Source organism: Zea mays, unplaced genomic scaffold (assembly GCF_902167145.1).
Source record: "Zea mays cultivar B73 unplaced genomic scaffold, Zm-B73-REFERENCE-NAM-5.0 scaffold_532, whole genome shotgun sequence".
In the NCBI taxonomy this organism is placed as follows: domain Eukaryota; kingdom Viridiplantae; phylum Streptophyta; class Magnoliopsida; order Poales; family Poaceae; genus Zea; species Zea mays.
In genome coordinates this window covers 1-24,869 of record NW_023367182.1, presented here as the reverse complement: position 1 = coordinate 24,869, position 24,869 = coordinate 1, and the positions used below count along the sequence as shown (strand labels likewise).

At 54.0% G+C, this 24,869-nt stretch overlaps 2 protein-coding genes across 3 annotated transcripts in view; both read right to left on the bottom strand.

The window, feature by feature from the left end:
• The window catches only part of LOC103630507 (probable LRR receptor-like serine/threonine-protein kinase At1g06840), a 35,633-nt gene extending 18,444 nt beyond the window's left edge, over positions 1-17,189 (bottom strand). Inside the window, exon 1 of the mRNA XM_008651567.3 lies at positions 16,874-17,189. The gene's annotated coding sequence lies outside the window, so the exon portion shown is untranslated. The remainder of the gene's footprint in view (positions 1-16,873) is intronic.
• Positions 17,190-17,857: 668 nt separating this feature from the next.
• LOC103630508 (succinate dehydrogenase9) lies at positions 17,858-23,659 on the bottom strand. 2 transcript variants are annotated; one of them, XM_008651572.4, is made up of 7 exons: positions 23,243-23,659; positions 21,629-22,122; positions 19,382-19,475; positions 18,956-19,285; positions 18,606-18,644; positions 18,343-18,530; positions 17,858-18,258 (listed from the first exon to the last, which is right to left on the bottom strand). In XM_008651572.4, the coding sequence occupies exons 4-7, from the start codon at positions 19,263-19,265 to the stop codon at positions 18,139-18,141; spliced, it is 657 nt and encodes a 218-aa protein (XP_008649794.1). In that variant the 5' UTR covers positions 19,266-19,285; positions 19,382-19,475; positions 21,629-22,122; positions 23,243-23,659; the 3' UTR covers positions 17,858-18,138. The 2 variants fall into 2 exon arrangements, with proteins under 2 accessions (XP_008649794.1, XP_035819793.1); XM_035963900.1 differs by lacking the exons at positions 21,629-22,122; positions 23,243-23,659 and having other exon boundaries at positions 19,382-21,315.
• Between the last annotated feature and the right edge of the window lie 1,210 nt (positions 23,660-24,869).

Here is a 24,869-nt window from a genome sequence, read left to right as displayed (position 1 = left end):
GATATCTGTCGGCGTCTCGAGACCGGGGGGTCCCTCAGGCCGACGAGTGAGTGTGCCGCGTGCCCCAGCCCAGATGGGTCGAGCGCGTGGGCGAGCGCGAAGGGGGGAAGCGAGGTGGCCGAAGACGGGCGTGAGAGAGGTGGAAATCCCGCGGCCTTCGTGTTCGTCCCGCGCCCAGGTCGGGTGCGCTTGCAGTAGGGGGTTACAAGCGTCCACGCGGGTGAGGGAAGCGAGCGGCCCCAAGAGAGCGCCTGTCCCATCCTCGTCCCTGCGCGGCCAACCTTCTCTAAGAAGGCCCTGGTCCTTCCTTTTATAGTCGTAAGGAGAGGATCCAGGTGTACAATGGGGGTGTAGCAGAGTGCTACGTGTCTAGCGGGGGGAGAGCTAGAGCCCTAAGTACATGCCAATGTGGCAGCCGGAGAGATCTTGGCACCCTGCTGGTGTGGTGTCGTGGCTGTCGGAGGAGCAACGGAGCCTGGCGGAGGGACAGCTGTCGGAGCGGTTGGGTCCTTGCTGACGTCCCCCTGCTTCCGTAAGGGAGCTGAGAGCCGCCGTCGTCACTGGGCTAGCGGGGCGCCATCATTGCCTATCTGGCGGAGCTAGCCAGATGGGACACCGGTCTTGTTCTCTGCGGCCCGAGTCGGCTCGGGGTAGGGTGATGATGGCGCTTACTGTTGATGTGGCAGGCCTGTGCCCTAGGTCGGGCGACGTGGAGGCTCCTCCGAAGCCGGGGTCGAGTCTGTCTTCCATGGCCGAGGCTGAGCCTGAGCTCCTGGGTCGGGCGAGGCGGAGGTTGTTCGGCAGAGGCCAGGGCGGAGTCCGAGCCCTGGGGTCGGGCGAAGCGGAGTTCGTCGTCTTCTGGGGCTGAGCCCGAGTCCGAGCCCTGGGTCGGGCGGAGCGGAGTTCGCCGTCTTCCGGGGCCTTAGCCCGAGTCCGAGCCCTGGGTCGGGCGGAGCGGAGTTCGCCGTCTTCCGGGGCCTTAGCCCGAGTCCGAGCCCTGGGTCGGGCGGAGCGGAGTTCGCCGTCTTCCGGGGCCTTAGCCCGAGTCCGAGCCCTGGGTCGGGCGGAGCGGAGTTCGCCGTCTTCCGGGGCTTAGCCCGAGTCCGAGCCCTGGGTCGGGCGGAGCGGAGTTTCCTATGGCGCCTTTGGCAAGGCCTGACTGCCTGTCAGTCTCACTCTGTCAAGTGGCACTGCAGTCGGAGTGGCGCAGGCGGCGCTGTCCTCCTGTCAGACCGGTCAGTGGAGCGGCGAAGTGACGGCGGTCACTTCGCTCTGCCGGAGGGCGCGTGTCAGGATAAAGGTGTCAGGCCACCTTTGCGTTAAATGCTCCTGCGACTCGGTCGGTCGGCGCGGCGATTTAGTCAGGGTTGCTTCTTAGCGAAGGCAAGGCCTCGGGCGAGCCGGAGATGTGTCCACCGTTAAAAGGGGGGGCCTCGGGCGAGACGGAAACCCCTCGGGGTCGGCTGCCCTTGCCCGAGGCTAGGCTCGGGCGAGGCGTGATCGAGTCGCTCGTATGGACTGATCCCTGACTTAATCGCACCCATCAGGCCTTTGTAGCTTTATGCTGATGGGGGTTACCAGCTGAGAATTAGGCGTCTTGAGGGTACCCCTAATTATGGTCCCCGACAGTAGCCCCCGAGCCTCGAAGGGAGTGTTAACACTCGCTTGGAGGCTTTCGTCGCACTTTTTTGCAAGGGGACCAGCCTTTCTCGGTTGCATTTTGTTCCGGTGGGTGCGCGCGAGCGCACCCGCCGGGTGTAGCCCCCAAGGCCTCGGAGGAGTGGTTTCACTCCTTCGAGGTCTTAATGCCTTGCGTAATGCTTCGGCTGGTCTGGTCGTTCCCTCATGCGAACTGGCCGTAGCCCGGGTGCACGGTCGGGGCCCAAGTTCTCGGGCTGGTATGTTGACGCTGTCAACGGTTCGGCCGGAGCCGGGTTTGCGAGAGCAGCCCCCGAGCCTCCACACAGGGCGAGAGGGCGATCAGGGACAGACTCGGCTTTTTTACATACGCCCCTACGTCGCCTTTCCGCAAGGAGGAGGGGGGAGAGCGCCATGTTACCCTCGATGGGCACCGAACATGGTGTCTCCGGTGAGCTGCAAGCGGGTAATCCGAGTGGACGTCCGTGCCCCGTTCGTTGGGGGTCGGCTAGGGGCCAGAGGCACGCCCAAAAGTACCTGCGGGTGATCTGCCGGACCCGGTCCCCTGGCGACGGGGTCCGAGGGCTCGATGCCTCCCTCCGATGGGATTCCGTTACAAGATCGCTCCCGCTGGTCTCGGAAATGTCCTAGGGTACCTCGGGAGCGCAGCCCGAGCCTTGGTTATGTATCGAACGTACCCCTGGTCATCCCTCGCTCGGCGTCTGAGGCGACTGTGAACCCTTCGGGGGCCAGCCTTCGAACCCCTGATCAGTAATGGGCGCGGACCCGAGTAGCCTGAGGCGGCCGTGGAACCCTTCGGGGGGCCGGCCTTCGAACCTCTGACCAGTAGTGGGTGTAGGGCCCACGCGATCTGAGGCGGCTGTTGAACCCTTCGGGGGGCCAGCCTTCGAACCTCTGATCAGTAAGGAGGCTCGGAGCCTGGTTCCTTCACGGGGAAGGATCCCTTTCGGGGTATCCCCCTTTCCCGGTCCCTGTCGCAAGAGATAGAGAAAAGAGGAAAAAGGGAAAAGGATACGAAACCGAATGACGCGGCGTACCTTTTTTGGCGCGGTTGTTTTGGCGAAGCGTCACCTGCTGCTCCTGCCAGAAGCGTCGCCTGTCCAGCCGCGGAGTTAATGCGACGGGGTGAGTAGTTGGCGGGGCGGCCGTTGCGCGCGCGAGCCGTTCGAGGAACGGATCACGGGCGCGTTGTCTTCACGCCATGAGAGGGGGTTCTCTTGCTGCCCTCGGATGGGACGTGAGCTCGGCTGACGACGTGACCGCTGCTCCCGCGCGCCTGCCACCGTCATTACTGCCGGCCCACTTTTGGTCGCGTTGGCCGCTGCGTCAGGCTGGCGCTGCTGGGTCGCGCGCTGGGTCGCCTCGAGTCGCGGTATTGGTTCCGCAATCGAGGAGGCGCGGTGGTGGCACAGGCGGTACAGTTGCTTGCATGCAGCATCCGGCGCGCCGGTTGCGCGACGCGTGGGCCTGGGCCTCCATGCTGGCGTGTCGGGAGTCGGAGAAGTGCGTCCACTTGGCGCGGTTGCATGCCGCCTGCATGGCTGCCCGCCTCTTTCGCCCGTTGGTCTGGGCAAAAGTGGAGGGTCACTTGTAACCGCTGGGCGGTTGCGTGCACCACGCGCGGCGGTTTGGCTTCTTCTGCTCGGAGCCGGTCTGCATGACATGCGGGACCCAGCCCCCGCGCCGCAGGGGAGGGCTTTGGAGCGTGTTGGAGAAGACCCAACCCGTGACGGTTGGGGGCGCAAGCAGGGAGAGTTGCCTTTAAAAGGAGGGCGACCCCTTTCGTAAGGCGACCATGTCTTCTCGCTCCCTTATGCGCCGCGCCTTTCCACCTTCCAAGCCCCCGGATGGGGGGAACCCGCCGTCTTTTCGCCTCATCGTTGGAGGAACGCAACTCCGTGGGAGTTGGTACCTTTCAGCCATCGTTCGGCTTCAAGGATTTTCATCATGCAGCCCGGCTGCACCCCTCCACCGGCGGTCACCCAAGATGGTGACCTCCAGCTTGATGGTGGGGGAAAGCGAGCCGGGCTGCGGCCTCTGCCCCTCCCTCAGCCTCAAGGATTTTCATCACTAGTGCTGGGGAGGGGAGTGTGCCGAGTTGGGGTCGGCCCCTGCATGGGCGGTGGCCCGCTCCTTCCCTCAATGATCAGGGGGAAGGGCGGGAGCCGTCCGTGGTGATGACAGCTGCACCGTGCCCGGCTCGCTGAGCCGAGCGACTTCGGAGCCGCTCCCGGTGCCGCCTCCCGCCACGGCAGCTGGAAGAGGTTCCGCCGCCGACGAGTTTGCCGACGCCACCCGCGGACCGACCTCCAACTCTACGGCCTTCTGCCCGTCCTTGCCTCTCGAGTTTTGGGCATGGGCGGGGGCCTCCTGGCAGCAGCATCCGCCCTGAGGTCATCGCTGCTGCTGTTCAGCCCCCCGGGACAGAAGTCTTCATCGTCGCCGCTGCTGGGGCGGGCGACGACAAGCCGTTCGTCGGTCTTCTGTTGCTCCACAGGCCTCTCCCCCGTCGAGTGGGGTTGTTCGTACCTGCGGAGGGGGGAACCGGAGTTCCGTTTGTAACGGCACTTCGAATGCCGGTGTTTTTTGTTCATTACGGCTTTCGGGGCCTGAACATGTATGTAACGTCGGCACGGAGCCGTGTTTTTTCCTCATTTTTGAGCGCTAAGACTCGTCTGTTGATTATCTGAATCGCTTCACCAAGCATGAGTCGCCCCGTGTCAAGGTGACGAGTGAGGTATCCGTATCCCGGAGGCGTAGGAGTCCCTCGGCTCGGTCGGCCTTGCTGTCCGAGGCTCCTCTAGCTTAGTTAAAGAAACCCCTCGGTCGCTCTTCGACGAGCCGAGGCCAGGGGTAGCGGTATCAGTATGAACAGAGGCGGAGTCGGCTCGAGAATGAAACCTGGTTGGCCGGAGCCTAGCCGGGTTGTCCGTTAGCAGGACCGATGTCGGAGTTGATCAGCCGAGGCCTCGGACCGGGCTGGCGCCCTTGGAAGATGGTTGGCCGAGGCCCCAGGGGTAACCGGCCGAGCCGCCTGCTCGGGCCGGATTCCCGGAGAAGTCCCTGGCAGCGATTGCCCGGGCGTGGTGATGACGTCGTCCTTCGGAGCGGAGAACCTCGGACCGCGTCGCCGTCCGCGGCTAGGTCGGGCCTCGCCGAAGGTGTCATCGATACCAAGGGTGTTGCTGCCCCCTTCCAGCGTCAAGACCCGAGCCTGCAGGATCAGATTGTCTTGTAGCGTGTGCCTTGTGCGGCCGCCGAGGCCAGAACACACACCTCGCTGCGTTGTAAAGCTGCGTCTCTTTTCCTCTTGTTTCGAGTATCTGGACTTTTTGTCGGTAACAGGGATGTTTGTGCGAGTGAGAGTTGCTTCTCGCGGAAGGTGATGAGTGAGGTATCCGTATCCCGGAGGCGTGGGAGTCCCTCGGCTCGGTCGGCCTTGCCGCTTACGCGTACTTTCACCCGTCCGTGAGGCCCTGTCACCGACTCGGTCGAGAAGGCTCGAAGGATCGCTTCGGCAGAAGGGCTTCCGAACGTAAAGACTTGTTCGATCCGCGGAGCCACTTTATCCGAACGCGAGTTACTTATCGCAGAAGGTGATGAGTGAGGTATCCGTATCCCGGAGGCGTAGGAGTCCCTCGGCTCGGTCAGCCTTGGCTGCTTACGTGTACTCCGTCGTTTCCAGGACCCACTTTTCGAAGTAGTCAAAAAGCACGAAAGATATTCTGGTAAAAGAGATCTTTTTTCGAGGAAAATTTTGACGCAGAGGGGGTTTCCCCCCTTTTAGCCCCCGCGGGAGGGTCGGGCTTTGCCGAGGCGAGGCCGACCCTTCCTTGTTGACTAAACTTTGCGTGGGTGCGAGGTATATGAACAACTTGGAAACATCTTAAGGGTAGAAGCGACGTAGCTGTTGGATGTTCCAAGCGTTGCCGTAGACCTCGCCTTGACTGTTGGCCAGCTTGTACGTTCCGGGCTTCAGAACTTTGGCGATGACGAATGGCCCTTCCCAGGGGGGCGCGAGCTTGTGCCTCCCTCGGGCGTCTTGCCGCAGCCGATGTACCAGGTCGCCCACCTGGAGGTCCCAGGGTCGGACCCCTCGGGCGTGGTAGCGCCGCAGGGACTGCTGATACCGCGCCGAGTGTAGTAAGGCCCTGTCCCGAGCCTCCTCCAGCTGGTCCAGCGAGTCTTCTCGGCTAGCTTGGTTGCTTTGATCGTCGTAGGCCCTCGTCCTCGGGGAGCCGTATTCCAGGTCAGTGGGCAAGACGGCCTCGACCCCGTAGACCAGGAAAAACGGCGTGAAACCCGTGGCTCGGCTCGGCGTTGTCCTCAGGCTCCAGACCACCGAGGGGAGTTCCTTCATCCATCGCTTGCCGAACTTGTTGAGGTCGTTGTAAATCCGAGGCTTGAGCCCTTGTAGAATCATGCCGTTGGCACGCTCTACTTGCCCATTCGACATGGGATGAGCCACGGCGGCCCAGTCCACCCGGATGTGGTGATCCTCGCAAAAATCCAAGAATTTTCTGCCGGTGAACTGGGTGCCGTTGTCGGTGATGATGGAGTTTGGGACCCCGAAGCGATGGATGATGTTGGTGAAGAACGCCACCGCCTGCTCGGACCTGACGCTGTTCAGGGGTCGGACCTCGATCCACTTGGAGAATTTGTCGATGGCGACCAGCAGGTGCGTGTAGCCCCCGGGCGCCTTCTGCAAAGGGCCGACGAGGTCCAGACCCCACACAACGAAGGGCCAAGTGATGGGTATCGTCTGCAGAGCCTGAGCGGGCAGGTGGGTCTGCTTCGCATAGAATTGACACCCTTCGCAGGTGCGGACAATTCTAGTAGCGTCGGCCACCGCCGTTGGCCAGTAGAAGCCTTGCCGGAAAGCATTCCCGACGAGGGCTCGGGGCGCTGCGTGATGGCCGCAAGCCCCCGAGTGTATCTCTTGCAGGAGTTCCTGACCTTCGGCGATGGAGATGCATCGCTGGAGGATGCCCGAGGGACTGCGGTGGTAGAGCTCCTTCCCATCGCCTAGCAGGACGAACGACTTGGCGCGTCGCGCTATCCGCCGAGCCTCAGTTCGGTCGAGGGGCAGCTCTCCTTGGCGGAGATATTGCAGGTACGTGGTCTGCCAATCTCGATCAGGCGTGGCCCCGCTCCGCTCCTCCTCGATGCGCAGCGCCTCACCCTCGGGGGCCGAGGGTACCTCGGGCTGAACCGAGGATGCCTCGGGCTGGACCGAGGGTGCCTCGGGCTGGACCGAGGGTGCCTCGGGCTGAATCGAGGGTGCCTCGGGCTGGACCGAGGGTACCTCGGGCTGAACCGAGGGTGCCTCGGGCTCGAGCGTGTCGTTGATCTTGACGGAGGGCTGATGCAGATCCCGGGAGAAGACGTCCGGGGGGACCGTCGTTCGCCTCGAGGCTATTTTTGCCAGCTCGTCCGCAGTCTCGTTGTAGCGCCGAGCGATGTGGTTAAGCTCGAGCCCGTAGAACTTGTCTTCCAGGCGCCGAACCTCATCGCAGTAGGCCTCCATCTTCGGGTCGCGGCAGTGGGAGTTCTTCATGACTTGGTTGATGACGAGCTGCGAGTCGCCGCGAGCGTCGAGGCGTCGGACCCCTAGCTCGATGGCGATTCGCAACCCGTTGATCAGAGCTTCGTACTCAGCCACATTGTTGGATGCCGGGAAATGGAGGCGTAGCACGTAGCGTAGGTGTTTTCCGAGGGGTGAGACGAAGAGTAGGCCCGCGCCGGCTCCCGTCTTCATCAGCGACCCGTCGAAAAACATGGTCCAGAGCTCCGGTTGGATCGGAGCCGTCGGCAGCTGGGTGTCGACCCATTCGGCTACGAAGTCCGCCAATACCTGGGACTTGATGGCCTTCCGGGGGGCGAACGAGATTGTCTCGCCCATGATTTCCACCGCCCACTTTGCAATCCTGCCCGAGGCCTCTCGACACTGGATGATCTCCCCCAGGGGGAAGGATGACACCACAGTTACCGGGTGAGACTCGAAGTAGTGTCGCAACTTCCGCCTCGTCAGGATCACCGCATACAGTAGCTTCTGAACTTGCGGGTAGCGGATCTTGGTTTCGGACAGTACCTCGCTGACGAAGTAAACTGGCCTCTGAACGGGCAATGCATACCCCTCTTCTTGCCTCTCGACCACAATCGCGGCGCTAACCACCTGAGTGGTCGCGGCGACGTAGACCAAGAGGGCTTCTCCATCGGCTGGGGGCACCAAGATAGGCGCCTTGGTGAGGAGCGCCTTCAGGTCCCCGAGAGCTTCCTCGGCCTCAGGGGTCCAAGCGAAACACTCGGCCTTCCTTAACAGGCGGTACAGAGGCAGGCCTCTTTCGCCGAGGCGTGAGATGAAGCGGCTCAGGGCCGCGAGACATCCCATGACCCTCTGTACGCCTTTTAAGTCCTTGATGGGCCCCATGCTGGTGATAGCTGCGATCTTCTCCGGGTTAGCTTCGATGCCTCGCGCGGAGACGATGAACCCCAAGAGCATGCCTCGGGGCACCCCGAAGACACACTTCTCGGGATTGAGCTTGACGCCTTTCGCCTTGAGACACCGGAATGTCACTTCAAGGTCGGAGAGGAGGTTGGAAGCCTTCCTTGTCTTGACTACGATGTCATCGACGTAGGCCTCGACTGTGCGACCGATGTGTTCGCCGAACACATGGTTCATGCACCGCTGGTACGTCGCGCCCGCATTCCTCAAACCGAACGGCATGGTGACATAGCAGTACATGCCGAAGGGCGTGATGAAAGAAGTCGCGAGCTGGTCAGACTCTTTCATCCGGATTTGGTGATACCCTGAGTAGGCATCGAGGAAGGACAGGGTTTCGCACCCAGCAGTGGAATCCACGATTTGATCGATGCGAGGTAGAGGGTAGGGAACCTTCGGACATGCTTTGTTGAGACCAGTGTAGTCTACACACATCCGCCATTTCCCCCCTTTCTTTCTCACAAGCACAGGGTTGGCAAGCCATTCGGGATGGAATACCTCTTTGATGAACCCTGCTGCCATTAGCTTGTGGACCTCCTCGCCTATCACTCTGCGCTTCTCCTCGTCGAATCGGCGCAGAGGCTGCCTGACGGGTCGGGCTCCGGCCCGAATATCCAGCGAGTGCTCGGCGACATCCCTCGGTATGCCAGGCATGTCCGAGGGACTCCACGCAAAGACGTCGGCGTTTGCGCGGAGAAAGTCGACGAGCACTGCTTCCTATTTGGGGTCGAGCCCGGAACCGATCCGGATCTGCTTGGAGGTGTCGCCACTGGGGTCGAGAGGGACGGCCTTAACCGTCTCCGCTGGCTCGAAGTTGCCGGCATGTCGCTTCACGTCTGGCACCTCTTTGGAGAGGTTCTCCAGGTCGGCGATGAGGGCCTCGGACTCGGCGAGGGCCTCGGCGTACTCCACGCACTCCACGTCGCATTCGAACGCGTGTTTGTACGTGGGGCCGACGGTGATGACCCCGTTGGGGCCCGGCATCTTGAGCTTCAGGTAGGTGTAGTTGGGGACGACCATGAACTTCGCGTAGCATGGCCTCCCCAGCACCGCGTGGTAGGTTCCTCGGAACCCGACCACCTCGAACGTCAAAATCTCCCTTCGGAAGTTGGAGGGCGTTCCGAAGCAGACGAGAAGGTCGAGCCGTCCGAGGGGCTGGACGCGCTTCCCAGGAATGATCCCGTGGAAGGGCGCAGCGCCTGCTCGGACGGAGGACAGATCGACGCGCAGGAGCCTGAGGGTCTCGGCGTAGATGATGTTGAGGCAGCTGCCTCCATCCATCAGGACCTTGGTGAGCCTGACGTGCCGACGATGGGGTCGACGACGAGCGGGTATTTCCCCGGGCTCGGCACGTGGTCGGGGTGGTCAGCTTGGTCGAAGGTGATGGGCTTGTCGGACCAGTCTAGGTAGACTGGCGCCGCCACCTTCACCGAGCAGACCTCCCGGCGCTCTTGCTTGCGATGCCGAGCCGAGGCATTCGCCGCGTGCCCTCCGTAGATCATGAAGCAGTCGCGGACCTCGGGGAACTCTCCTGCTTGGTGATCTTCCTTTTTGTCGTCGTCGCGGGCCCTGCCACCCTCCGCAGGTGGCCCGGCCTTATGGAAGTGGCGCCGAAGTATGACGCACTCCTCGAGGGTGTGCTTGACGGGCCCCTGATGGTGGGGGCACGGCTCCTTGAGCATCTTGTCGAAGAGGTTAGCACCTCCGGGGGGCTTCCGAGGGTTCTTGTACTCGGCGGCGGCGACAAGGTCCGCGTCGGCGGCGTCGCGTTTCGCTTGCGACTTCTTCTTGCCTTTCTTCTTGGCGCCGCACGGAGTAGACGCCTCGGGGGCCTCTTCCGACGGGCGGCCCTGGGGCTGCTTGTCCTTTCGGAAGATGGCCTCAACCGCCTCCTGGCCAGAGGCGAACTTGGTGGCGATATCCATCAGCTCGCTCGCCCTGGTGGGGGTATTGCGACCCAACTTGCTCACCAGGTCGCGGCAGGTGGTGCCGGCAAGGAACGCGCCGATGACATCTGAGTCGGTGATGTTGGGCAGCTCGGTGCGCTGCTTCGAGAACCGCCGGATGTAGTCCCGGAGAGACTCTCCCGGCTGTTGTCGGCAGCTTCGGAGGTCCCAGGAATTCCCGGGGCGCACGTACGTGCCCTGGAAATTGCCGGCGAAGGCTTGGACCAAATCATCCCAGTTGGAGATCTGCCCCGGAGGCAGGTGCTCCAACCAGGCGCGAGCAGTGTCGGAGAGGAACAGGGGGAGGTTGCGGATGATGAGGTTGTCGTCGTCCGTTCCACCCAGTTGGCAGGTCAGGCGGTAGTCTGCGAGCCACAGTTCCGGTCTCGTTTCCCCCGAGTACTTTGTGATAGTAGTCGGGGGTCGGAACCGGGCCGGGAACGGCGCCCGTCGGATGGCCCGACTGAAGGCCTGCGGACCGGGTGGTTCGGGCGAGGGACTCCGATCCTCCCCGCTGTCGTAGCGTCCCCTACGCCTGGGGTGGTAGCCTCGGCGCACCCTTTCGTCGAGGTGGGGCCGACGGTCGCGACGATGGTGCTCGTTGCCGAGGTGGCCCGGGGCCGCAGGCGCGGTGTTGCGCGTGCGCCCGGTGTAGACCGAGGCTTCCCGCATGAATCGGGAAGTCGCGGCATGAGGTTCCGAGGGGTATCCCTGCCTTCGGGAGGCAGAGCTCTCGGCGCGTCGGGCCGCAGCGCCTTCCAGAAGATTCTTGAGCTCTCCCTGGATTCGCCGACCCTCGGTGGTTGATGGCTCCGGCATCGCGCGGAGGAGCATCGCTGCGGCTGCCAGGTTCTGACCGACCCCGCTGGATGCGGGTGGCGGCCTGACCCTGACGTCGTTGGCGACGCGGTGCTGGAAACCCTGGGGCAGGTGACGTATTTCTCCGACCGGGGGTTGGCCCGCCCATACCTGCCCGACGTCCCGGCGGATCGACTCGAGCGCTCCTGCTCCCTCGTCGAGCCTGGCCTGCGCCCCGCGGACTTGCTCGAGCTGTGGGTCGTGACCCCCCGCCGGGACGGGGACCACAGCTAGCTCCCGCGGGATGTCGGCGCGAGGCACCGGCCTAGGGAGATCACCGTCCTCCGGCATGCCGAGATGGTTGCCTTCGGAGGGATCCCCTAGCTCGACGTGGAAACATTCGCGGCTTGGGCCGCAGTCCTCGTCGTCAAGGCTGCGGCTACCATCGGAACAGTCGGAGAGGCAGTAGTCACATGCGGTCATAAAGTCCCGCATGGCACTAGGGTTGCCAAATCCAGAGAAATCCCAGCAGATGCTGGGATCGTCATCTTCCTCGGACCCAGAGGGCCCGTAGGTCGAGACGTCCGTCAATCGGTCCCAAGGCGACCGCATACGAAACCCCAGAGGGGTTGCACTCGCCTCAACGAGAGCGCCCGCCAAAGCGAGGTCGCTAGGCGGGTTGAGGCCGAGTCGAAATGACGTAGGATGGGAATCAGTCAGTACCTTTTGATCGACGAGGAGCGACATAGTCACGTCGGGGGCTGATCGTGCCGTCGTCTTAGGTACGAGGGCGACGTCCTGCAGGCCCTCCGCGAGCGCGCTGGCGTCGTCCACTTGCTCGGGATTGGCGTGTCGCGGGGGGACGGCGCTCGCCTTCGTCTCAAACGCGAGGTCGACGCCCGACGCGCCCCCCGTTGGGGCGCTGGGGACGTCGATTCGCTCGACAGCCGACGAAGCGCGGCCTTCCGCTTGGCCTTGGTTGCCCCGCCTCCTCCTCCGTTGGCGGGGGAGAGGACGGGGCGAGCTCGAATGTCGTTCTTCCACCACGCTGGGAAGATGTCGTCGATTCCGCCGTCGGCGGGCGGGTTGTCGACCGCCATTGTCGTTGTCGCGCGGCAGTGGAAGGAGTATCATGTCGTAGCTGCCGTCGTGGGACATGAACTCAAGACTCCCGAAACGGAGCACCGTCCCGGGTTGGAGAGGTTGTTGGAGACTGCCCATCTGGAACTTGACGGGAAACTGCTCGTCAACACGCAGCGTGCCCCTACCTGGCGCGCCAACTGTCGGTGTCTCGAGACCGGGGGATCCCTCAGGCCGACGAGTGAGTGTGCCGCGTGCCCCAGCCCAGATGGGTCGAGCGCGTGGGCGAGCGCGAAGGGGGGAAGCGAGGTGGCCGGAGACGGGCGTGAGAGAGGTGGAAATCCCGCGGCCTTCGTGTTCGTCCCGCGCCCAGGTCGGGTGCGCTTGCAGTAGGGGGTTACAAGCGTCCACGCGGGTGAGGGAAGCGAGCGGCCCCAAGAGAGCGCCTGTCCCGTCCTCGTCCCCGCGCGGCCAACCTTCTCTAAGAAGGCCCTGGTCCTTCCTTTTATAGTCGTAAGGAGAGGATCCAGGTGTACAATGGGGGTGTAGCAGAGTGCTACGTCTCTAGCGGGGGGAGAGCTAGCGCCCTAAGTACATGCCAATGTGGCAGCCGGAGAGATCTTGGCACCCTGCTGGTGTGGTGTCGTGGCTGTCGGAGGAGCAACGGAGCCTGGCGGAGGGACAGCTGTCGGAGCGGTTGGGTCCTTGCTGACGTCCCCCTACTTCCGTAAGGGAGCTGAGAGCCGCCATCGTCACTGGGCTAGCGGGGCGCCATCATTGCCTATCTGGCGGAGCTAGCCAGATGGGACACCGGTCTTGTTCTCTGTGGCCCGAGTCGGCTCGGGGTAGGGTGATGATGGCGCTTACTGTTGACGTGGCGGGCCTGTGCCCTAGGTCGGGCGACGTGGAGGCTCCTCCGAAGCCGGGGTCGAGTCTGTCTTCCATGGCCGAGGCCGAGCCTGAGCTCCTGGGTCGGGCGAGGCGGAGGTTGTTCGGCAGAGGCCAGGGCGGAGTCCGAGCCCTGGGGTCGGGCGAAGCGGAGTTCGTCGTCTTCTGGGGCTGAGCCCGAGTCCGAGCCCTGGGTCGGGCAGAGCGGAATTCGCCGTCTTCCGGGGCCTTAGCCCGAGTCCGAGCCCTGGGTCGGGCGGAGCGGAGTTCACCGTCTTCCGGGGCCTTAGCCCGAGTCCGAGCCCTGGGTCGGGCGGAGCGGAGTTCGCCGTCTTCCGGGGCCTTAGCCTGAGTCCGAGCCCTGGGTCGGGCGGAGCGGAGTTCGCCGTCTTCCGGGGCCTTAGCCCGAGTCCGAGCCCTGGGTCGGGCGGAGCGGAGTTCGCCGTCTTCCGGGGCCTTAGCCCGAGTCCGAGCCCTGGGTCGGGCGGAGTGGAGTTCGCCGTCTTCCGGGGCTTAGCCCGAGTCCGAGCCCTGGGTCGGGCGGAGCGGAGTTTCCTATGGCGCCTTTGGCAAGGCCTGACTGCCTGTCAGTCTCACTCTGTCAAGTGGCACTGCAGTCGGAGTGGCGCAGGCGACGCTGTCCTCCTGTCAGACCGTCAGTGGAGCGGCGAAGTGACGGCGGTCACTTCGGCTCTGCCGGAGGGCGCGTGTCAGGATAAAGGTGTCAGGCCACCTTTGCGTTAAATGCTCCTGCGACTCGGTCGGTCGGCGCGGCGATTTAGTCAGGGTTGCTTCTTAGCGAAGGCAAGGCCTCGGGCGAGCCGGAGATGTGTCCGCCGTTAAAAGGGGGGGCCTCGGGCGAGACGGAAACCCCTCGGGGTCGGCTGCCCTTGCCCGAGGCTAGGCTCGGGCGAGGCATGATCGAGTCGCTCGTATGGACTGATCCCTGACTTAATCACACCCATCAGGCCTTTGCGGCTTTATGCTGATGGGGGTTACCAGCTGAGAATTAGGCGTCTTGAGGGTACCCCTAATTATGGTCCCCGACAATATCTTTACCAAGCCACTTGATGAACTATCTTTTACCAAACTTAGGCATGAGCTCAATATTCTTGATTCCAGGAACTTCTTTTGCTAATTTGCACACATAGCTTATAAATATACCTTTGATCATGTCTCTTTTATATATGCTATGACTAATGTGTTTTCAAGTGTATTTCACCAAGTCATAGGTATATTGAAAGGGAATTGGAGTCTTCGGCGAAGACAAAGGCTTCCACTCCACTTTACTACTCATCCTTCGCCGGCGCTCCGCTTCACTCTCCGTCTTTGGTATAATCTTCACTCATATGTTTTCCTTGCCAAAAGGGAGATAGTGGTTAGAGAAGGCCTATATTTCATTCCAAGTATCCGTTTTTGGCGATTCATGCCAAAGGGGGAGAAAATATGAGCCCAAAGCAAAAGGACCGCACCACTACCCTAATTTTAAAATTAATGATTTTCAATTTGTAAATTTCAAATTGGTATCTCTTTGTGTTTTAAAGGGGGAGCAAGTAGTACTTTCAAAACTTGATATCTTAAAACTCTGTTGAACACTAAGAGGAGAATTTATTTGAGGGGGAGTTTTGTTTAGTCAAAAGGAAAAGCATTTGAAACAAAAAGAAAAAATTTCTTAAAAATGCTTCTCAAAATCCTATTTATTTACCTTTGACTATTTGCAAAAGTCTTTGAAAAGGATTTACAAAAAAAAGAATTTGCAAAAACAAAACATGTGGTGCAAGCGTGGTCCAAAATATTAAAAATAAAAAAACAATCCATGCACATCTAGTAAGTAACATTTATTGGCTCAATTCCAAGCAACCTTTGCACTTACATTATGCAAGCTAGTTCAATTATGCACTTTTATATTTGCTTTGGTTTGTGTTGACATCAATCACCAAAAAGGGGGAGATTGAAAGGGAATTAGGCTTACACCTAATCCCTAATTAATTTTGGTGGTTGAATTGCCCAACACAAATATTTGGACTAACTAGTTTGCTCTAATGTATAAGCTATACAGGTGCCAAAGGTTCACACTTAGCCAATAAAAAGACCAAGTATTGGGTTCAACAAAAGAGCAAAGAGACAACCGAAGGCACCTCTGGTCTGGCGCACCGGACATGTCCGGTGCACCACCGGACATGTCCGGTGCACCAGAGGACTCCAACTCAAACTCGTCACCTTCGGGAAATTCCAGAGGCAACTCCGCTATAATTCACCGGACTGTCCGGTGTACACCGGACATGTCCGGTGCTCCAAGGAAGAGCGGCCTCCAGAACTCGCCAGCCTCGGGAATTCATTTCAGCTGCTCCGCTATAATTCACCGGACTGTCCGGTGTAACAGCGGGGCAACGGCTACTTTTGGCGCCAACGGCTACCTGCGGCGCATTTAATGCGCGCCAGCGCGCACAGAGGTCAGGCACGCCCATGCTGGTGCATCGGACACCCTACAGTACATGTCCGGTGCGCCACCGGACATCTAGGCGGGCCCAGAAGTCAGAGCTCCAACGGTCGGAACCCAACGGCTTTGGTGACGTGGCTGTCGCACCGGACTGTCCGGTGCACCATACGACAGACAGCCTCCACCAAACGGCTAGTTTGGTGGTTGGGGCTATAAATACCCCCAACCACCCCACATTCAAGTCATCCAAGTTTTCCACTTCTCAACTACTTACAAGAGCTCTAGCATTCAATTCTAGACATACCAAAGTGATCAAATCCTCTCCACACTCCACACAACGCCCTAGTGACTAGTGAGAGAGATTTGCTTGTGTTCTTTCGAGCTCTTGCGCTTGGATTGCTTTCTTCCTTCTTGATTCTTTCTTGCGATCAAAGTCACTTGTAATTGAGGCAAGAGACACCAATCTTGTGGTGGTCCTTGTAGGAACTTTGTGTTCCAAGTGATTGAGAAGAGAAAGCTCACTCAGTCCGAGGGACCGTTTGAGAGAGGGTAAGGGTTGAAAGAGACCCGGCCTTTGTGGCCTCCTCAACGGGGAGTAGGTTTGAAAGAACCGAACCTCGGTAAAACAAATCCGCGTGTCTCACTTCATTATTCGCTTGCGATTTGTTTTGCACCATCTCTCGCGGACTCTATTATATTTCTAACGCTAACCCGGCTTGTAGTTGTGTTTATATTTGTAAATTTTAGTTTCGCCCTATTCACCCCCCCTCTAGGCGACTTTCAACTACTTTGTTGATAAGCCCGGGGTTCACTTCGTTTTACATCCCAGCCAAGAGTCATCAGTACTCTGTATGTCGTGCGCTTTCGACGACTACTATATCGAGAACTGTGGCGTCATCTTGGCGCTAGAGGTGACGCAGAGGAGGACCGACAACAATGACCAGTTCGCTATCCTCGTCACCGTTGGGGTAGTTTTTATTCCGGCTTGTCTTTAATTCTCTTCGCAAACACACAATTGCTTTTTTGTTTAAGCAAAAGCGTATGGTGGTACGTGTCTGATGACTAACGACGTACGGGGGAATTTCTTCCGGTATGTGTGGAACGTGCTCTCTAATGATGAGACCATTTAAATCGTGACATATATCGAAGTCTGCATGATACTGTGGTTGTAATATAGTAGTGAAACAGATAGACTATAAATAACAAAATTTATATATGGCCAGAATCACAAATTGATTATGAAAAACATTTTTTCATAACGGTATAACACACATTTTGTATATAAGTTATCGTAATATACCGGTATTATATATTCCCGTTGCAACGCACAGACATTCAGCTAGTTAGTTGATGTTTAAAAACTGACGAAGACACAAACTATTTCCTCTCAGAACAGAATCGAATCTGCCCGAGAAGGGAACTGCGGAAGTAACAAAAACTGAGCTGACGCGAACATTCGTAAAACATAATTGTTCGAGAAGGAGGATATCAAACAATACATACCCTAGACACGACGCAAGCAGATAGTGACCAGATGAACGGGATTTGGCGAGAATTCACCTGAAATAATCAATTGAAAAGCTCTTCTTCTCAGGAAGCCTGGAATAAAGGGCGGCGGAGGAAGGCAAGTTCTGGACGAAGCTGAGGAACAGGAGAGGGACGCGAGTGAGAAACTGAGAAGGCGGCGTTGCTCCTTGCCTCCTTGTCGATCCTATCCGCTTGCTTACTTCAGCTCCCGCTCCCGCGGGAAGAGCGACTCCCGCAGCTACGCGACCTGCGCCGCGCTGATAGCAGCACTGAAGTCCGCCGTCGCGACGTGCGTTATATGGTGGTAGTGGATCGCAGAGTGGTGGCCGATTCCTCGTTGGAACGAGATGGGAACCTTCACTTGTAGGGGTGGGCATTTTAAAACCAAAACCGAACCCGAACCCGAACCGAACCCGAATAGACCGAATTGTGAGTCTATTCGGGTTTTCGGGTTCGGGTTCGGTTCCTATATGTGCTATATTTCGGTTATGGGTTCGGGTTCGGTTCCTAACCTTTAAAACCCGAATAGACCTAATAACCCAAAATATAAAAAAACTCTTAATATGTGATGGTATTATTATATGATTTATAACTTATTAGCTAGAAATAATGATATCATCTTAACAATAGTATATATATCTTTGTATGCTAATTTTTATAGTCACTTGTTGTAGTAATAGTACTTTCAATTAATTATTCATTGTATATATTTTAACAAAATATACTAGTCTCTCTACAATTCGGGTCTATTCGGTGGACCGAATAGACCGAACCGAAATTGTGAGTCTATTCGGGTTCGGTTCCTAAAATATTTTTGGAAATTTCGGTTCTCATTTTTCAGAACCCGAAATTTCACAAACCCGAATAGACCGAACCGAATTACCCTAATAGACCGAATGCCCAGCCCTATTCACTTGTTCCACGCTACACAAAAATCTATTTTTGTCCCTTCAAAGCTTACTAGGTGAGTGCTCGTGCGTTGCAACGAAACCGTATAATAACACGATGACCAAAGAATGAGATAGAGATTTGCGTGTTTCCATTATACGAGTGTACTGAATATACATGTAAATGAAACAATTCCTGAACTAATGGACCAAAAACTGAAACCTGTATCCTATCCAAGAATTGTACACCACCAATCAAGTAATCTCTTCCCAACTCATCAGTCACAACCTCCAACCTAGGGCCTAATGAATCAATCTGTATCATAGTGCAAAATGAACAAGAATTTGGCTCACTGTCCTGTACAGGACATGACGATTCTGTATCTTCTCTAATGCACAAGGCATGGCGTTTTAGTCACATACAACTGGACGATCAATCATCCACCAACGCGGTGCTGCACAGGCTGCTTCACCAGCAGCCATTAGACCAGGGATAACAGCATCTGGATTATCACCCTTGATATCCACTACCTGTTATGCAGAATAGCAGAATATATTTCTATTACAATACATAGGTTTTGACCCATATTTGTTTACTACATGCTCAATACAAACCTCCTTATGGTAGTTCGTTGGGATACCACCCATATTGTAGTGCACAGTAGGCAAAACTGGAATGGGCTCCTTGGTGACGTCAACACCAGCAAAAATAGCAGCAGTTTCAGAAATACCAGGGAGCCTTTCTTTGAGTACCTCAGGCGGCAGATGGTTTTGATGCAAATAAATGTGGTCCTTCAATGGCCCTGTAGTAATCAGATCAAAAGATAAGTTCCAAACAGAGGAAGAAAAAAAAACAGGCACCTAGCAAGAATACATACCTTCACTATTTCTAAGGATACCACCCTCACCACGAGAACCTGGTGACACAACGAGAACAGGACACAAATTCTGGTAAGAACAAAGAAAACATATACATGTAAAAGGACCTTCTAGTCTAAGCTCCCTTCTAATACACAACAAGAATTATAACAACTAAATTAAGAACCTTTGAGATACTGTTTTGCAGTTCACAGAAGTTGCCAGTGTTCCAATAGCAAATTGAACACCTTCCCATACTCAAAATTAGGAAAACAGAACCCATGACAAAACAAACAGAAAATTGACATAAGGCAAACTATATTAACCGGAATGACATTTTTAAGAACCATTCAGTTTCAGTCAAATATACCTTGGTCATCCTCTGGCCCAGAAACGTGATCGAACTTAAAGGGCTTCCTTTCTTTTTCACTGGGGACAAACTGCAGCTCAGTCTCGTGTGATGGGTCAATCTCAACAACAGATAAACACCCATGGTTGACCTCATCAGAGCTCAGAGGTCTGCATCTGCAGAACACCCTAATGTTACCTCTTAGCTCAATAAGCTCATTGTACAGACGCCGCCTCTCTGCACACTCGTCTGTGTACTTCTTCTTCAGGCCATTATATCTTGGTTCACACTCCTCGGAACACTTGACTACCTGCTTCTTGTACCTCTCCATGAGGTTATTATACTTCTCCCCTACACACGAACAAATGACAAAATACAACAGATAATAATAGGAATCAAAATGCTTCAAATGCTTAAGCAAAGCATGTGTATGACAGTTGCGTGTACCTAGGAAACGGAGGGCAGCGGGGCGGTCAGGAGTACTAATCTCCTTCAGCCACGGTGACAAGATAATGGAGTCCTCTCCTTGATCCCCAAACTCCTGAAGAAAAAACACAATGAAATCAGAAGCGAACAACCCTACCATATTTCTATGTCTTATGAATTGGAAGGAATTGGAAAAAAAATTATGAAGAATTTTAACTTGCTATGGATTGAAAACCACCCAATCTTCTCCAATCCATATGGATTTTGTTACAGTTCTTGTGATGCTCGATGGTTACGGGTCCCCGAGAAGCAGGTGCGATGGAAATCTCCAAGCACAAGCACCTCTTTTTATGGGCGCCAATCGGATGGATGGGACCACGACTTCTTCCCCATCCTATCTATCCTATTGGGTGGAACTCTCGACGCTGGCAACCCATAGGTCAAGCAAGGCGTCTCTTTTCTTTATGGCGCGAAAGATTGGGTCATGGCCTCATTTTGACCACAGTTACTCCACTATATAGCAGAGCAGAGCCAATCGGCGAGAAGTCTGGCTTTGATTCTGCATAGTGCAGACCCAGGCTGATCTGCTTCAAGCAAGAGTCTGCATGCTGGTGGTGCTTGCAGAAAATAAATTTCAGAACACCACTGTGGATCAGAAGGGCATAATAATTACTTTACTTAGTCGATTTGTCGGTTAGCTTCCATTTGTCTCAAAGTTATCTGTAAGAGGAGATGTTGGATATTAGTCTCCAACTCTCCATTAGCATTGGCATGAATTGGTCACCCCCAATCAACAGGGCATTTTATATATTGCGCCACTTTTTACTCACAACTTCACTCCGAAACAAACTGTAAGATCTTTGATCAGCGATGATGTCTACAGGCTAGAACAACACCAGAGTTCTTTAACCTCAAATCTAGCTAGCGGTCCATGTATGGCATCCTTGGAATAGCAGGCGCCATGAGCCAAAGCCTAGAACGAAATGAGCTATCACGAGCCCTTCTTGCATCTAGACAAAAGGCCCAGGTCGCACTCCAACTTCCTTGCAGAGACAATGGAGGGTCCATCAAAAAGTCATGAGAGGCCATTGGTGTCATGGTGTGCATGCAGTGCAGGCAACTTCTGTTGGTGTGGTTCTTGTGCGCAACCAAACCAGACACCTCGCACCAGTCACCATTGCACAAAGACAAAGAGCCATCGCCTCTGCTGCCTTGTAAACAACCTTTCTTTAGCGGCCAGCCAGGACAGATCCAGATCTGCCTGCTTCAGCGGTCAGTACCATGCTACTAAAAATAGCCAGGCGAGATGAAGTACGAGGCAACTCTACTTGGTTGTTTGTGACCGGCCGGATTAGCCGGCAACCACTGGCTGCAAAATGCCATAAATAATTGTAGCTAACTGTTTTGACTATAACTCGGCATATTGTTATTAGATGATGATGATGATACTGGAATGGCAGATGCCAGGTTAGTGTTATATATGAGTGATGAATTCAAGAATGTAATAATTTATTAGGATTGTTTGGATAGTGAGCAAAAGATCACACCAGACCAGACATATATATAGCTTTGGTTGCACTCATGACTAATGTTTTTTTACGGGAACGGATCGGTAAGGCACCTCATCACAAATCCTCCGATTATTTCTCCTCAGGGCTGATTTTTGGTCTGAAGCAGTTTAAGAATTTTGGCCTAAATGTGTGTTGCATTCAGGATTTGTTAGCGGGAGATATTTACACTGATACACAAAGCAAGAGATATTTACACTATTACTATGACAACAACACTGCCAGGAAACAAAAATACAAGGGTTGAAATAGACAGTGGAATAGGAATGTGATACGATTCAGCATGTGCGAGAACAGTCTCAGTATTCATGACACTCCTTGCAAGCAAGGAATTCAACATCTAAAATGCTAATGATCTCAACAGTTATGCAGCATGTTACCACACTTGGGGCATGTAATGTGAATGTGGAGAGGTCAATCCGATTAACACCAGTTGTTACTTACAATTTATGGTCCGGATACTGGATTGCCAAAATTTGCATCCTAGTATTGTCAAACATCGAACCAAGTGTGGTAACATTATTCTTTCACTTGTATTACTTGCAAAAAAAGGATAACAAACACTTCTTATATCTGAATGAGCATTAAACATAAGTGGTTTGCTCAATTGTGTGTTCAAATAAATACACACAGATTGAGCACTGAGTTTTGGAAAGAAAATTAGAGGAAGCAGGGATATATTGTCATAAAGAGTACTTACAAGGTTTGGAGCATTCCCCTTGAAGGTCAGTATTCAAACATCTGATGACTAAATCAGCAAGGCAGTAAAATCAAGCAACAGTTAAGCTAGCCTCGCTAACTTACAGAGACTAAGGACTAAATCATGCCTACTGACAGAAACAGAAAAAATCCGATTATGAAAACAACAACAGAATAAACTAAAGCAAATAATCGAATCTGACAGTGAACAAACTGAAAGGGAACAAGAATATAAAGAAACAATTATGGTGATGGCAAACATTCACTACCTTGTAAATGTAGCCCTTTATTCTTTTTAGCACTGATTCGTCCATTATTTCTGTCAAAATATAACAAGCATGCTAAATGCAGGTAAGGTAGAGACAGACCTGGTTCTTGGAGATCACGTGTTTCGACTCAAAATATAACAAGCATGCTAAATGATGAGCAAGAGACCCTGAAAAGTCCCTCTTATACGGAAGCCATCACTTGATTTTGAGACTGCTTGCTTTGAACCTGAAGGGACAAAGTCTTATGAGTGGTGAACAAACAGGAATCATAGTCAAAATAAAATTTAATAGATTATCAGTGCATGGAATACAAGAATTGCACATGCATTTGTCTCCGACCAACATCTACTGGATAAGTGAGGGTTTGTCCAAATAGACCAGCGGCTAAAGCTCCGCAAGAGAGCTTCAATATAACAGAATCCTTGTTAATCCTATGGAACTTAAGATTTCAGATCTTCATATATGTAGAACTTTAAGCCAGCATATGGAAGAATACCAATAAGAGTTGGGCCTGCAATTCATTTAAAGGATCTTTAATCCTACCATCATGTTGTAATAATATAATCTAAATAAATACTACAAACATCTAAGTAATGTAATTTAAACTAAAATTTTCAGGATATTCATATGGTAACTCATGTTAAATTAATATGTTAAACCCAGGCAATAGTGTTTATGTTCAACTATTGAACCAACACTTGCATTTAAAGTAACTAAACACATATAATTAGAACTTTAAGCCTTCATATGGATGAATACCAATAAGAGTTGGGCCTGCAATTCATTGAAAGGACCTTAATCCTGCCCTCATGTTGTAATAATATAATCTGCATAAATACTACAAACAACTCAAGTAATGTAATTTAAACTAAAATTTTTAGGGTATTCATATGGTAATTCATGTTAAATTAATATGTTTAAGCCAAGGCAATAGTGTTCCCGTTCAACTATTGAACCAGCACTTGGCATTTAAAGTAATTACACACCTTGTTTTCAGCAAAACCAAGAAAGAACCCAAGATGCCTATTTGGTATAAACCTAAGCCATTGTCAAGCAAAGTTATCCCCCGCGTCCATCGAAGGTGGTTGTATGGTGGTCTATCTCTGTCTTCAATAATTTCTATCTCTGTGAGTAAAGCAGGGCATCTTTGACATAAAATGCTCTTCGACAAGTCACCCCTTCGCCTCCCAGATGATAAGCTAGAAGAGGAGGAAATGAGTTGAGATTTGAGAAAAAGGAAGGGCCTTGAGTGCCGCTGCAAAGTCATCCCCCACGTCCAAAACAAGTTCCCCAATTCTTAATAACCAAAGAGTTGCACAGAACTAAGCGATTGGAGGGAAATTCACCTCTGCTCACCATGGTCCCAAATCCCCATGCACCTCAGCATGACAGCATTAGGCAATGCAGGTTGAGAACCCCACGCTTCGGCTGACCATCAGGCTTGGTCGCCGCCGAGCCAAGCCGCATGGATTCCTGAACGCCTTAGGGAGCCATCAGCAAGGGTCGCCATCCGGCTGACGAACCTGGAGGTGGTGGCAGCGGCGTCTGGTTGCGAACGAACCCTTAGGGGGCTACGACCCACGCGCGGCGGATGGAGGAGCGGCTACGACTCGCGCGTGGGGAGGCGGTGCTGCGGGGGCTGCAAAGGGAGTAACGAGAGACAACAGGTAGGGTTGTTTGCGCGGTGGACGCTCAGAGGGTGCGAGGTGCACGCGGAGGTGGGCAGCAAACACGGACAGTAGAGATTATCGGAAGGCAGAACCAAAAGGAGGCAGACTACCCTTGCAGCCTTAATAAGTAGTAGAGATAGAGATATATAACGAAAATGTCAAATTTGGTAAATAGACATGTCATATGCATAGTACTATCATATGAGAAGTGCGAGAAGGATGTGCAAATCAGACATCATTAATCTCAACTTTCCCATCCTTTTTACTAAAAAATGAACAACAATATTTAAAGGTACTATGCGCTGCTATTGAATAAGCAGAACCACTCTAGATATCTGATAGACAAAAGAACTAAAAATTACATCCATGGCAACACGCCTTCAAATTACTAATTTCGAAAATTTAGAGAGAACACATCGATATAGAATAAATTAAGAAGAGCTAATCATAAGGCTCACCAATTTCTCCTTTGAGTAGTAACAGATCCGAGGCAAGCCTACAACTGATGTTGCAACTCAATCAACAATAGAATCCACAAAAAGACCACTTGTGTACCTAGGAATATAAAGCATGGTTATTTAGACAACGTACCAAAATTAAACTGGCTTACAAACAGAGGGAGTAACTGGCAGCCACAACAGACAGTGAACAACCTAGCGTATACTCCATTATTGGGAAGATAGTTTAAAGAACTTCTGTTTTTTCATATTATGCGTAGTCATTTAATTTATAGTATCAAACCTAGAAGTATCTTCTGCAAAATGCACAGGGACTTGAGAGAGGAAGGAAAACATAAAACAGACATGACGGTCAGGGAAACAACAGTGACTCTGATTATATCAGACTGAAGCAGGTGAAAAATATCAGATATATACCTTCTTGCCCCGTTCTTCTCTTTCAGCACTTTCTTTCTTTTTCAAGTCCTTGTCAGAGCCCTACAATCGTTCAAAACCGGCTTTGACCAACAGGGGTAAAAAAGAGAGGAAAGAGCAGTATGCACACACGTAGCGTACCAGCTTGATAAACACTTCATCGCCATCCTTTTTAACTGGCAGTTGTTGCATGGCCTGTACTCCTTGTCAATTTCAACTTTTCTCTACTCAGCCTTAAGGGAGAGTAAAGCTTTTCGTTTTTCCTCCAGTACCTTTTCATATTCCTCCAGAGTCATCTCCTGCTCATGGTCGGAGCAAACATCATTCCATAGACTACTTTATTTTGATGCCAAAAAAACATCCCAACTTAATTCCAGCAAGTATGCAGGTTCTGGATTGATCAAAGCATCATTTTTTCTCTAGATATATCA

What these genes read in the sequence shown, in the direction of transcription:
- LOC103630508 (XM_035963900.1), bottom strand. Translation starts at nt 19,520, where the DNA reads ATGGTAGGGTTGTTCGCTTCTGATTTCATTGTGTTTTTTCTTCAGGAG. An exon ending in CGCTGCCCTCCGTTTCCTAG is followed by an intron (nt 19,286 to 19,381) that starts GTACACGCAACT and finishes GTTCGTGTGTAG; the next exon opens with GGGAGAAGTATAATAACCTC. An exon ending in TGGGCCAGAGGATGACCAAG is followed by an intron (nt 18,645 to 18,955) that starts GTATATTTGACT and finishes TTGTGTCACCAG; the next exon opens with GTTCTCGTGGTGAGGGTGGT.